Source organism: Rhinopithecus bieti, unplaced genomic scaffold (assembly GCF_001698545.2).
Source record: "Rhinopithecus bieti isolate Rb0 unplaced genomic scaffold, ASM169854v2 scaffold_15133, whole genome shotgun sequence".
Taxonomy (NCBI): Eukaryota; Metazoa; Chordata; class Mammalia; order Primates; family Cercopithecidae; genus Rhinopithecus; species Rhinopithecus bieti.
In genome coordinates, this window is record NW_016808815.1 from 474,225 (window position 1) to 489,810 (window position 15,586).

At 34.4% G+C, this 15,586-nt stretch overlaps 1 protein-coding gene across 1 annotated transcript in view; it reads right to left on the reverse strand.

Annotated features, from left to right (window-relative positions):
• Positions 1-15,586, reverse strand: part of ANKS1B (ankyrin repeat and sterile alpha motif domain containing 1B) — a 626,390-nt gene that overhangs the window by 428,679 nt on the left and 182,125 nt on the right. The window contains exons 3-4 of the mRNA XM_017887238.1: positions 12,371-12,527; positions 5,281-5,577 (exon numbers count right to left, since the gene is read on the reverse strand). Coding sequence (XP_017742727.1) covers positions 5,281-5,577; positions 12,371-12,527 — 454 coding nt within the window. The remainder of the gene's footprint in view (positions 1-5,280; positions 5,578-12,370; positions 12,528-15,586) is intronic.

The following is a 15,586-nucleotide window of genomic DNA, read 5'->3' on the forward strand; positions in this document are numbered from 1 at the left end:
CTGTATCTAACTCAGTTTTGCATCTTAAAAGGTCTTAGCATGGAAACTTGTACTCTTTATTATTAACTTTCTGTCATTTTACTTTAGTAGTCACATAAAGTCTAATTGGCTTAAGGTTGTACTAGTTCTTTAACTCTTCAAGTTTTGATGAGAGACACTTACAAGAAACTCACACAATGAAAGCACTAGCATGATATGGCACTATCGCTACCTGGCTACCCAAAATCAAGTTCAAACTCCATAAAAATAATTGCTAACTTCAAGAGAAAATTGCCCATTCAACCCTACCTTCTTAATATCTTACTTTGACTGATTCTCTTTATTAAAAATATTTAAAGACTAAAGGGTTTATAAGTAAATATGATATGAAATTTGCCCAAAGTATTACTTAGTATTTTAAATATGTGTTATAATTTAAAATTACTCAGAGAGTAATGATGCAGAAAATAAACCTCTAGAGCAAATACTGACATCAATACTGCATTTAAAAACATATGTAGGCTGGGTGCACTGGCTCAAATTTGTAATCCCAGCACTTTGGAAGACCAAGAAAGGAGGATCAGTTGAGTCCAGGAGTTCGAGACCAACCTAGGCAACATAGTGAGACCTTTTCTCTACAAAAACTAAAAAAATTAGCCGAGCACATCAGCACATGCCTATAGTCCCACTTATTCAGGAGGCTGAAGCTGGAGGATCACTTGAGCTTGGGAGTTCTAGGCTGAAGTGAGCATGACTGCACCACTGCACTCCAGCCTGGGTGGCAGAGTAGGACCCTGCCTTTAAAAAAAAAAAAGTAAAATCAAATCAAATCACATGTAATTGCTAGGAAAGGACAAGATCCTTAAAAAACATCTATAAATTTTAAAGATTTATTCATAATAAGTTGAATGTAATCGAAGTCTAAAAGTACAATACTATAATTTACCAAATGGGATTACTTTTAATACTGCTAATTCCCAACAGGTTAGCTAAAGCAGTTTAATGAATATTAAATCTACTGAAACAATTTAAGGTTACTAGCTACATTGTTCACTCTCAGCCAGTGAGAATATCAACAAACCTACTTGATATTAAAAAATTTTGCACTGAGTCTGATGGGGAAAACTTGGTAACAATTAATTTGAGTAATACAATTAAATATTCATCCCTCTCAAAAAAAAGGCAATGAGACAAAAAAATAAAAAAAAAAAAACATGTTTTCTATGAAAAAAGCAACAATAACAAAAGCAAAATATCAACTAAGGCTAAATATAATATGGAAGATTCATTTCATTGAGATATATTTTAGAAAGATGTCAGTTCTACTTCCTAGAACTCTTAGAATGAGTGTCAATGAAAGAGGTTATAGCAACACAAAAGTTGCCCACCTTAGACATCACCCCGATGCTTCTGATTAGGTGTTCAAAGTGATCTAAACATATTGTCTGCCTTTCCTCTGATATGTGAGTAACAAATCCAAATGTGGTGAGGACCAAGCAGAAAATCTAAAGAAATGACACTGGCAATGATATAAAATGTTAGAATGAGGTTGGAGCCTTGGAGAGCATTTACCCCATCTAAAAGCTCTCAAATTCAATATTTTAAAACACTCTTTAGCCAAATAATACACATATGGAAGCTAAATGCCACCTAAAATTCAAAGTCCTGTTGGACTTTCAAAGGTCTTCTTCAAATGTCACTTCCATCAATGACTTCTCATATTCTTCCTCTTAAAATCCATTATTTTCCTCACCCGTAGATCCACAGCTCTTTGTTTCAGCATTTATTATATATCATGGATGGAAGTTATTCTTGCAAATTTTTTGTCTCCTCCACTAAGTGTGGGGCAGAGATAGTTTTGATTTTTTATGCTCCAAAAGCACAAAATACAGTGCTGTGCAGAAAAAAAGGACACATTGTATATATTTATAAAACTGAATTTAGACTCTTTCCCTTCTGGTCATCTAGTACAAAACATGAAAAGATCTTGGTCAGGGATACCAAGAGGTTTACTGACCTCAGTCAGAGTGAAAGTCCTTGGTTATACTGCAGTCTGTGCAATCAAATTTTAAAATATTACAGAAGTGTGAAAGCAGTACATCTAGATTAGAGAAATTCAACATTTATACAATAAACATCTAGTTTATCATTAAACAGTTTTTAGGAAAATAACTTTGTGAGTCACCTACAATAGTAAGCGTACCTACTTATTTTCAATACCGCTTTGAGGAGAAAGACTGTTTTTCCTTATTAATATGACTGTTAGAAAAAAATCTTATGCTTTTTTGAGAGGCTGCCAAAGTTGAATAAATAAGAAATTGAGAAAAGATCTTAGGTTCAGGGTGCTAGCCTTAAATCTGAGATTGGAAGGCCTGAGATTTTTCTAAATTCAATAAAGAAAACTCTGGAAATACAGGATTCAATCTCTGAACAATTCCTAGGAAAAATAACCCCATTTGTGAGCATGTATTCCACTTGGAGTGTGTAAATTATTTGCAGAATGTGCCACATTTAGTCCCTCTGGGTGTTCACACCCTTTTACAATTCACACCCTCTTCTAATCCAGAGGTAGACTCTATTTTCCCACTCCTTGAATATGGGTTGCCTTTATGACTTGCTTCAGCCAAGCAACATGGCAGAAGTGAAGGTGTGCTAGTTCCAAGCCTAGGCCTCAAGAAGCCTTGTACAATTCTGTTCTCTCTCTCAGAACCATGCACGCCATGTAAATGAGCCCAGGCTGACCTGCCGAATCATGACAGACAAGTGGTAGTCTGACCTATCACCCTAGACAACATCCAGCCAGCCTCTGAAACAGAAACACATAACTGACTTGCAGTTGATTTCACACACAAGAGAACCCAGCCAAGACCAGAAGAACCATCAGTTGAGCTTAGACTAAATTGTCAATCACAGAATTATGAGTTAAATAAAGAGCTTTTGTGTGTTGCGGGAAGTCAGGGACCCCAAACAGAGGGACCGGCTGAAGCCACGGCAGAAGAAAATAAATTGTGAAGATTTCATGGACATTTACTAGTTCTCCAAATATTTTTATAATTTCTTACACCTGTCTTTACTGCAATCTCTGAACATAAATTGTGAAGATTTCCTGGACATTTATCACTTCCCCAATCAATACTCTTACAATTTCCTATGTGTCTTTACTCTAATCTCTTATTCCCATCATCTTCATAAGCTGAGGATGTATGTCTCCTCAGGAACCTGTGATGATTGCATTAACTGCACAAATTGTTTGTAAAACATGTGTGTTTGAACAATATGAAATCTGGGCATCCTAAAAAGGAACAGGATAACAGTGATTTTCACGGAACAAGGGAGATAACCATAAGGTCTGACTGACTGCCAGGCCAGGCAGAACAGAGTCATATTTCTCTTCTTGCAGAAAGCAAATAGGAGAAATATCGCTGAATTCCTTTCCCAGCAAGGACTAACCCTGGGAAATGAATGCATCCCCAGGGGGAGGCCTCTAAATGGCCACTCTGGGAGTGTCTGTCTTATGCAGTTGAAGATAAAGTATGAAATACGCCCTGGTCTCCTGCAGCGCCCTCAGGCTTGCTAGGATTAGGAAATTCCTGCCTGGTGAATTCTAGTCAGACCAGTTGTTGCTCTCGAACCCTATTTCTTGTTAAGATGTTTATCAATGACAATGCGTGCCCCGCAGGACATGGAACCTCATCAGTAATTCTAATTTTGCCCTGGCCTTGTGATCTTGCTCTGCCTCTCTGCCCTTGTGATCTTTTATTGCCCTCTCAAGCACGTGATCTTTGTGACTCACTCCTTGTTCATACCCCCCTCTCCTTTTGAAATCCCTAATAAAAGCTTGCTGGTTTTGCGGCTCAAGGGGCATCATGGAACCTGCCAATATATGATGTCACCCCCAGAGGCCCAGCTGTAAAATTTCTCTCTTTGTACTCTTTCTCTTTATTTCTCAGACTGGCTGACACTTAGGGAAAATAGAAAAGAACCTATGTTGAAATATTGGGGGCTGGTTCCCCCGATAATTGTGTTAGGCTATTAAGTTGTGGGATAGTTTGTTTCACATCAATGGCTTACTAATAAGGGGAAGTCACAATATGACAGAAAGCAAAAAAGTCTCTGGAAGATAAGAATGCTGCCATTAACTTAGAAGCCAAGAAATAACCATGAAAGGAGGAAATGGCAAAAAAAAAAAAAGACTTACCCTGGAGTTGGGGCTAACTTAAGACAGGATACCAAAAATAGGTTGTGGCCAGGCCGAGTAGCCCATGCCTATAATCCCAGCACTTGGGGATACCAAGGTGGAAGGAATGCTTGATCCCAGGAGTTCAAGACCAGCCTGAGCAACAGAGCAAGACCTCATCTCTACAAAAAATACAAAACTTAGCTGGGCATGGTGGTATATACCAGCAGTCCCACCAGCTACTGGGGAGGCTGAGGCAGGAGGATCACTTGAGCCCAGGAGGTGGAGGCTACAGTGAGCTGACATCATGCCACCCACCACTGCACTCTAGCCTGGGCAACAGAGCAAGACTCTGTCTCAAAAATAATAACAATAATAAAATATATTAAATTAAATTAAATTAAACTTTATAAAGTAGGTTGCCCATTCTTGCGGAAAAACAAAACCTATCCAAATCCTATTCTTCCTCCAAAGCTCACCTCAAATCACACCTTTTCCATTTTTTTTCTGATTGCCCTTAGGCATAGTGATCATTCCTTCATCAGTTATGTATAGACAGTACATTACAGTGGAAAGAAGCCTGGACTTTAATCAGTAAATCTAAATTCACATTCCAGTTTTATCAACTATGTGTCCTTAGGCAAATTTCTTAAATCTTTGAATCTGATTCCTCATCTCTTCACTGAAATTTAATAGTTCTCAATCCCACAGGACAGCTGTGAGAATTGAATTCTAAATGTGTCAACATGCTAAACTCAAAGTACATACTCAACAATGTTAAAGTGAATTTTGTTCCATTCATTCATTAAACTCTGACTGGATTCCTACAGTATATTAGGCTGTGTGCTAGATACTGGGACAAAGGAAACAATTACTAATGATACCACACACAACTGCCATCTACTAACTTCTCATGTATATAGCCCTCAAATTAGAATGAGGTTAGAGATTATGCCTCTTCCTATTTCCCAAAAGTAGGTGGTATAGTACCTTGAATTTAGTAGTTACAAAAATACTTGTGAACAATTTGATTAAAAGATTTCTACATACAGGTTTTCACATTTGAATCCCAAGGCCAAGCAACAGCATCATCACTTTTAAAGCATAGCTAAAAGCAGACTCACTTGACAGCTCACATCCATTCCTGCCTCCAGCAGCACCTGCACGACTGCTTTGTGGCCATTGCGCGCAGCAAGGTGAAGTGGCGTGTGCTTGCGAGTGTTGCAGCTCATTAAGTTAGGATGTGCACTGATGATCATTTTTACCACTCTAAGCCGTCCGTAGAGTGCCGCCAAGTCCAAAGGTGTTTCCAGCTTGCTGTTCCTAATGGTCGGGTCAGTGAGCTCTTCTAGGAGAACAGCAACTACTTCTGAGTGTCCATATTGAGCTGCACAGTGCAGGGCAGTTTCATTTTCATTGTTCTGTTTAAGACAAAGATTTTTAAAAAGGGACATTTTCAGAAATTCAATTTGTTATCAAAATCTTAACACAGTAATTTAAAACCTGCAATGCTTTGAAAACGTAAGTTAAAATTTGCCCATTTTAACAAGTATACCTAATGGAATTTTATATTTGATAAAAGTATCTAGGATTCATTGAAACAAAATATTTTTTATTTTATCACTTTAATAGAAAAAAATCCAACATTTCCCTAAATCATATATGCCAACTTTCAAAAATGATAAATGATTTAGCCATGTTTGTCAGAGGCCCTCCTGGGTCCAGATGGACAGTGATGTCTGCACTATGCATCACATCTTTAGACATTTATTAACGAGAGAGATCAGTAACAATTATAACAGACTTTTAATAGACTGGCTTTCCAAGACAGATGAGAAGGTAACAAAAGATTTATAGAACATTTTCCCAAATGAAGTTTCATTTTATTTTCCATGTAATTACAAATCGTTGCTTCTTTTGGAAAGAAAATGAGAAGATTCTGGCCTTAAGATATAAAAGTATCTTTTTGAAACATTATCATGGGTTGCAAGGATGGACCTAGACCAATTCCCAGATAAGTTACTAGGAGTATCACAGTACTACATGTCCAGCTTATAAGTATTTCAGTTGAACATCAATGAGATTTTCCTAGAAATGTATCAAGATTTTTAAAAATGTTAAGATACAGAAAACTGAACGCAGTTGCAAGGCAGAGGGACCCTTCACACTATTTGAGCAATATAGGTAGATGGTGTACAGGTATGTCAGGTGGTGAAAGGGTGAGGAGAAAAATGAACAAGAAATTTTAGTAACAAAAAAGCAGTGGCCCTAAATGAGGGTTCTGGAAACAAAGAGCAGCTGCCACCATCAGAGTTATCATCATAACTAATACTACGTTCTAGACACAGTTGCATTTTATATATGTTTACTCATTTAATCTTCATCATGAGACAGATATTATTATCATTATCTCCATTTTACAGATGAGGAAACTGAGGCACTGAATAGTTGAATAACTGGCCTTCCATTATACAGCCATTTAGTTGTAGGACCGGGATTTGAACACAAGTAGCCAAGACCCAAAGTTGGTGTTCTTAACCACCACACATACCACCTTCCAAAATAAGAACTATTACTACTACTATTTGTTAAGTGCCTAAAAACTTTATCTATTGTCTCATTTAACTCTTACAACAATCCTCCAAAATTTATATTAAAATTATCTACTTCATGGACAAGGAAACTAAAATACAAAAAGGTTAAATTACATGTCCAAGTAGAATTAAGATACTCTGCAATCTATATCTGACAAATCCAAAACCAATGTTCTTTCCACTATACCATGTTGTCTGCCATGTGTTGCTATGTTGTCAAAGAAGAGCTGGGAATTAGTGATCTGAAAGCAGAATTTCTCAAGACTTTGCTCAGAAAAACACCAATCGAGAATAGGAAGTAGCTGTTTAGACAGATGTTCTGACTAAAACAAAAGGACAAAGAGGGTTCAGACCCAAACAAATCTTAATGTTCTAGAAAGTAACTCAAGCTTGCCCTGGATGATAGAAGAATGTAAGTTAGTTGAGAGTTTAGAGGGAAGATTTGAAAATTTAAAAAGGAGTAGAGTGACAAAGGGAAAATAGCACTAGAAAAGGCCTTCTTACTACTTTACCTTGCAAATAAGTATCAAGAGAGAACATTTGAAAGTTAAACCCAGAGGGAAAATCTACTCTTTAAAGATAATCAATGAAAAGTTAGGACCTGTTAGATGGGGAATCCAGCTGCGGGTACTGTTTCTTCCATTATTTGTCAGAAGGCATTCTTTACTTGGTTTAAAAGTATTACTATAATCTACTTCTTCATAAACATTGATCACATACAAGTTTAGACTCCCTGGTCTTCTCATCTGTTTTTCTTCTCAAGATTATAAAACAGCCAATCTTATTACTTCACACCATGAAAATATGATACAGATATATACCTCCTGACCAACCCAAATTTCCCCTTGGTCTGAAAGAGATTCAATCTGATTTTTCAAAATACAGTATCTCTTTGAGAAAAGAGAAAGGCCAATTATGAAATAATGATTCCTCAAAGGCCTCTCTCCTGTTCCAGAGCCCCGAGCCTAGGAAATTACAAGCGCAAAATTGAAAAATTTTCTAATAACACTAATTAGTGCAGTTCAGATCTCAAGGGAAAATATTTCAATCATTCAAGATCTACTCAGTAGAAAATGTTCACAGATTTTATCCATGATCAACACATACTTGGATTGTCACTTCAATGGATGCCACAATGGTGGTACTTTTACAAGAGCATGATTGTGTATTTGTGTGTGCTCACAAGTGATCTAAAAATCTAATTTGAAATAAATAGGCTGTGATGGGGCACTGATTAATAATTGCCAGTATGGCTACACAGAATATTCTTTAAAGGTTTTCAATTCCTTCTTTTTTACCAAATGGGTATTCTCTGAAAAATTAGGACCCTTCCAGATAATGGATGATAGAACAAAACTGGCTGACAAAAGCCATTTACCAAAAGCTCTTGCTTCAGAGTAAAACATCTAACAAGAGTTGAATTCGAGTTTTGGTGAATGGCAAAGACAATGAGTTTTTGAGATAAGGCCCCTCCGGGTTTTGCCCGAATGTTAAAGAAACAAAAAGAGGAAGAGACGATAAAGGGGAGGAAAAGATGAATGACATTTAAAGAAATTGAAAATTTTCAATTTAAAGGAAATTTAAATAGCAAAAAGGAAATAATCAGATGATGAAAGAGAAGGATGTGGCAATTATAAAACCATAATCCAGGGGAGTCCACTTTGTTTAGAAAGGTGAACAAGACCTAGGTTGAAGTGTTAGCATGTCAATTACTTGATCTCTCCAAATTCATCTTATCTGTATAATGAGAATGTTATTTTCCCTATAAACTTTATAATGTAGTTTATAAACCAAAAGAGACAACATATTTTAAAAATGCTTTGTAAACTTTAAATATTAAAATGTAGAATAGAATTATTTTTAAAGAAAGCTGTATTAGAAACCAAAACTTTCAGAAATCAGAATGAAGCCCTGACTATAATGCATAATTTTAACATAACATAATGTATTACTGGCTGAAAGCTTAGGCTTTAGATCAGAAAAACCTGCGTTCAAATACTGGCTGCATTTCTTAGTATTCGTGATGTTATGGCCAATTTACTCTATCTCTCTAAGGCTGTAACTCCATATATATAGTAGCAACAACAATCTAGGGCTTAGTAAGATAATGTGGATGAAGTATTTTGCACAATGCCTGTCATACAGTAAACAATCCATTAAGCGATAGGATTTAGGATGACAATACCAACGTACTATGGTGTAAAGGGCTCTGGAGTCAGAGTCCTGAGTCCCAGTCTCAGTTTCAGTCACTCAGTAACATGTGGCCTTCAACAAGTTGTTTAGTTTTACAGAGCATGATTTCTCAACTATAAAATGGGAGTGATATTATCAATTCAGAGGATTATCATGAGAATTAATTAAATAATATTTTACAGGTGAAAGTGTTTAGAACAGTGCCCACTTTACCTTATGTCTCAATAAATGTTAATTACCGTGTTTATTTATTTCCTTTATTGTTTAAATACATAAAAGTTTATAATTAACAAAAGACTCTGTCCTACTCAGAAGGAAAATGAAAGCTAAAATTAAAAGTTATCTATAAAATAAAACCCCACATCAAAAAATTTAGGAGAAATGGCATAGAATGGGAAAACTATGGTCAGCATTAAAAGAGTATATATATATAAAACAAAGAAAAAAATACTGAAATTATGGTATTAAAAATCATAAGAAAGTTTCATCTTGTTGCCAATAGAAACCACAACACAAAGCAATAGAGGTGGACAAAGAACTTTGAATACAGTCTCCTTAAAAAGACACTTTTTTTAATTTAATTGATCTGTTCAACGTTACCAAAAACAAGTATTTCTCTTTAAACATACAATAACTTTTCACTTTCAAATGTAAATGAATACTATATGCTATTTCTTATTTTCATGTCATTTAAAACATCTTGTTTGTAAAACTAACATCTTCTTGTTTAACCTTGGATTGATTTTCCATTTTATTATTTCAGGTTTGCTTTGCGGTATTCAGACAATTTTAAGAATAACCACCAGATGGCTCATCTCATAAATGATCTAACTTTTGGTTTTCTGAGGAAGAGAAGAGCATTGTCATAAATTTCCTTTTAGCATGATATGATGATAAAGATAGCCATATCTGTCACGTTTTAAAGACGGGGTGCATTCTTATTAAAATTCTGCATTTTGTAACCTGTAAACATGGAAATTTTTATTGTGATAAGTTTTAATAAGACACTTTTGCAATTAATAAAATGTTTTCCTGATTAGTCCTTTCAACAACTGCATATATATTTTCATTGAAAAAATATGTAGTTTTCTTCCCTTTGCTGTTTACAGCGATTGTTACTTTTTATCCTTCAGTCTGAATTTCAAAGTCTGGCAAAGTCTGCATCCCTTTGAACAATATGCTAATTGTGCTTTATTAGATATGCTTGCCCTAAAGTTACCTACTTGCATTGACATTGGACAACTGCCAACCTGCAGCTTAATGCCGTGATTGTAATTCAATTGTTGGACTGCCTGCTGGTTTTCAAATACAGTTTTACAAAATGGGAACAGTAGGGGGCATGCAGAGCTCAAGATGTTTGTTATCATACTGTATTGGGGACCATATTTTGCTTTCTGGAATCTGTGGTCTTATCTGTTTAGAATACTAACAATGGTATTCTTTTTAAAATATGTCCATTATGTGTAATACAGATACTATGTACTTACAAATACATTGTCTGTCAGAATCATACTGCTGCTGTGTTTTATTCAACTTATTCTGGGCCTATGTGTTTGTGTGTGTATATACCTATCAAAAAATTTTAACTTAATAATGTGACAAGCAACTGTATATGCTATATTTCGCATTTTGACTCACCAGAGTACTTAACTGTGAAAGTGCTAAGTAAATGGTAAAGCATTATGCAAATGATAGGCATATCATTGTTTTAGCATTGAAAATAGTATTAAGAAACATTCTAATTCTCATTACAAACATGAATTCTGTTCTATCTTTAAATATTCAATGGCTATAAAATGGCTGATTATATAAGACAGGCAAAATATCACAACTACTTCCTTTATGTAGGATTTTCCCATTAACAAAGTATCTTTACAAATGCCCAACTTAGTCCCTACACATCATATCCAAACACCAAAGAATTTTCAAATTTCTCCTTTTAGGAAATTCAGCAATGGAAAGGCCTTTGAACAGGGTAAAGATAAAATAATCACATTTTCAATATTGCTTTGCCTTTGTAAAACTAGAAAATTACATTATGAGCAAACATTTGGCAAGTGCACCTGTTCATTGACCCTGGAATGTGATGGTCCATGATGTATAAGAATCTTCACAATTTCCACATCTCCTTTCCAGGCAGCCAGGTGAATAGGAAAATACCCTTTATTGTCTGCTACATTTGTTGATGCCTCATACTGAAGTAGTTTGAGAACTATGTCCCTAAGAAGGAAACAACAACAACAAAAAAATAGGCTGAGCAAGACAAATTGCATTAAATAGATAATTTTAAAACAATACTAGATGCTGGCTGGGAATTTAGAGTAATCATTGAAGGTACTAAGACATAAAATTGGGTTTCAAAGTTTTGTATACTCAACATTTGGCTATTTTACTTACCTGGAAAACCATCATCCCATGCCTCACACACACACACACACACACACACACACACACACACACACAGACAGCGTGCATTGACTAACCAATTAAATTACTTAATAGAATTCATATAGGCAAAATTTAACTTATTTCATTAATTAGATGAGTTAAGTAAAATGAAGAGGATACCAACTCCCATTTTTTTTAAAGAGGTCTTTCCAGATAGCCCGTATCTGATATTTAGTTTGAAGGAAAAGTTGAAGTTACAAACACACTCCTTGGTTTACAAAAAAAAAAGTTATAACACCAAGACATTTATAAAATGTACACATCATTCCTACAGAGAATTGGAATAAGAGATTTAAGGGGCATGTAAAAGAGAAAGAAAGTGCAGTATGTAAGGGACCCTGACAAGCTAACTGTAGTACTAGCCCAGGGTTAAAAAATAATTTTAAAATTTAATNTTACAAATACATTGTCTGTCAGAATCATACTGCTGCTGTGTTTTATTCAACTTATTCTGGGCCTATGTGTTTGTGTGTGTATATACCTATCAAAAAATTTTAACTTAATAATGTGACAAGCAACTGTATATGCTATATTTCGCATTTTGACTCACCAGAGTACTTAACTGTGAAAGTGCTAAGTAAATGGTAAAGCATTATGCAAATGATAGGCATATCATTGTTTTAGCATTGAAAATAGTATTAAGAAACATTCTAATTCTCATTACAAACATGAATTCTGTTCTATCTTTAAATATTCAATGGCTATAAAATGGCTGATTATATAAGACAGGCAAAAATATCACAACTACTTCCTTTATGTAGGATTTTCCCATTAACAAAGTATCTTTACAAATGCCCAACTTAGTCCCTACACATCATATCCAAACACCAAAGAATTTTTCAAATTTCTCCTTTTAGGAAATTCAGCAATGGAAAGGCCTTTGAACAGGGTAAAGATAAAAATAATCACATTTTCAATATTGCTTTGCCTTTGTAAAACTAGAAAAATTACATTATGAGCAAACATTTGGCAAGTGCACCTGTTCATTGACCCTGGAATGTGATGGTCCATGATGTATAAGAATCTTCACAATTTCCACATCTCCTTTCCAGGCAGCCAGGTGAATAGGAAAATACCCTTTATTGTCTGCTACATTTGTTGATGCCTCATACTGAAGTAGTTTGAGAACTATGTCCCTAAGAAGGAAACAACAACAACAAAAAAATAGGCTGAGCAAGACAAATTGCATTAAATAGATAATTTTAAAACAATACTAGATGCTGGCTGGGAATTTAGAGTAATCATTGAAGGTACTAAGACATAAAATTGGGTTTCAAAGTTTTTGTATACTCAACATTTGGCTATTTTACTTACCTGGAAAACCATCATCCCATGCCTCACACACACACACACACACACACACACACACACACACACACAGACAGCGTGCATTGACTAACCAATTAAATTACTTAATAGAATTCATATAGGCAAAATTTAACTTATTTCATTAATTAGATGAGTTAAGTAAAATGAAGAGGATACCAACTCCCATTTTTTTTAAAGAGGTCTTTCCAGATAGCCCGTATCTGATATTTAGTTTGAAGGAAAAGTTGAAGTTACAAACACACTCCTTGGTTTACAAAAAAAAAAGTTATAACACCAAGACATTTATAAAATGTACACATCATTCCTACAGAGAATTGGAATAAGAGATTTAAGGGGCATGTAAAAGAGAAAGAAAGTGCAGTATGTAAGGGACCCTGACAAGCTAACTGTAGTACTAGCCCAGGGTTAAAAAATAATTTTTAAAAATTTAATAACTTCTCAGTGATGGCACACAACACACTTTGAGTATGTCTTGTTCCTACTTCTGTATTCCTTCACCTTTCTTCTTCAAGCATAAAAAAAATTTCCAAAGGGAAACTCATTTAAAAGACAAGTTCCACCATTAATGCAATTTCAACACATAATCAATATATCCTACCTAAAAAATTTTGAACTTAATCCCCACCAGCTTTTCAAAGTAAAAATCCTGAACTGCATTACTCAACCTTAGAAAGAATTAATTAATAATTGTTAGCATACATTATATCAAAATATGTATCAACAATCAAAAGCAGTAATTCTAAACAAAACTGTATTTTCATTTGGATGCATTTAAGAAGCAAATTCTATTAACCCACTAAATGACACATATAAATATATATATAATTACAATATATAATAAAGTTGTTTCTTATATACAACAAATCACTAATGGGGAGAGTGAACATAACAGAAAGATTTACATTTAAATATTTCATAAAATCAGACTCTAGATGCAAATAACAAATGAAAAAATTTGGAGGAAATTTGAATAGAAGCAAGGTTAGAATTTTTATAGCTCACAAGAAAAACAGGTATGACATAACACAAAATTATGGTAAATGGTAAAACATGCTGTACAGAACGTGTCCTAAAGTCACAACATTTGACTTAATTGCTAAATGTAGGAAATCATGATGAAAAAAAAACCAAAAATATGTTGTAGAAATATTTAGAAAGTTCCAAGGAATCCTAAATTGTCTGATGATATAATTTCTGAGAAATTAAGAAATAGATTTTAACATTTCTCTTTGAAAAACCAGCATTATTTTACAAGATCTGAATTTAGAAGACTTGGATTTGTGTCCCAGCTATGCAATCTACCTTAGGCTGTGATCCTGGAGAAATGATAATCACATACCACATAATGATAATTTGATCAACAAGAGACCACCCGCATATATAATGGTTGTACAAAAAGATTATCATACCTCATTTTTACTGTACCTTTTCTATGTTTTGATATGTTTAGATACATAAATACTTTATATATCTATCTTGTTACAATTGCCCACAGTATTCAGTACAGTAACATGCTGTGCAGGCATGTAACTCGGGAGCGATGGGTCATACCATGTAGCCTAGGTGTGCTATAGGCTACACCATTTAGGTTAGTGTAAGTGCACTCTATGATGTTCACACAATGATGAAATCGCATAATGAGACATTTCTCACAAAGTATCCCCGTCATTAAGCAACACATGACTGTACTTAGTCTCATTTTATTTTTCTTTTCTTTAGGAGATACTATAATAATAAGGTCTACTCAAAACTGGTAATAGCATTAAATAAGATAAAAAAGAATTCACTCAATAAATAGTAAAGCACTATACCAATATTAGCACTTGTCCCAAGTAAAAACAAAGTACTTTAAAAGTGAAATGAAATGCTTATAGCAAGCCACCTTTGAAAAAGAGAATCAGAAAATCAGAAGGAAACTTAAAGGTTATCCAGTTCACATGCTTCTCCCCATTTCCCTGCCAAGCAAGGGTTGTTATATAGGGTCTTCCATTCTGACATAAATAAATACATAACTTCAGTGAGGTAATGAGAATTCAATACCTCTGAATAACAAAAGCAGATAAGAAAAGATCTGAAGTCCCAACTCTCTACTATTTACAAACTTGGTTACCTTGAGGAAATTAAGTAATCTCTGTTTCTCTTTCAGATATTGTGAAAATAGAATTTAGAGATTACATCTTGGTGCCAGTTTCAAAGAGTTATGGTGTGAATCAAACGATAGATATAATTGTAAAATTATGTATACAATCAAAAGTTGTTCTCAAGGCATATTGTTGCAATGTTAAACAATTCCAGTGATTCCTTTTTAAATAAAATATTTCAGCATTTAAAAGGGAAAATAATACCAAAAGAAGTTAGTCAAATTAAATACCTGGATCTAAAATGTAGAATTTAGCCTACTACAAAACAGACTTCTCCAAGTTACTGTCAAAGACAACTGTGAGAAGAGAGCAATTTCATTTCTTAATACATAAGGAAATAAAAAATATATTCTGAAACTTCTTCTCCTGTAAAGCATTTCCTTTCAAGGAGAAAACAGAAAAGAAAGATTGATGGGATAATCAATTCTATTTCCTTTTACTCTTGTTCCAATCACTTAGAATTTCATTTGTTCTTTGGCTCAAATTTTATTGACATTTTCTAATAATGTATGTGATCTATATTCACTCTTATTTATCAGGAAGATTTACGACAACAGTGAAAAAATGTCTATTTTGAAAACTGACTTACTAATCATTTGTATCTTCTAGTATTACCACCATCTAATATCTAAATCAGAAAAGAATAATCTGTATGTTTATAAAATAGCCTTTGGAAAACACTAAGATCCTAACTACACACTATTTTATTTAAGTTTTGAATAATG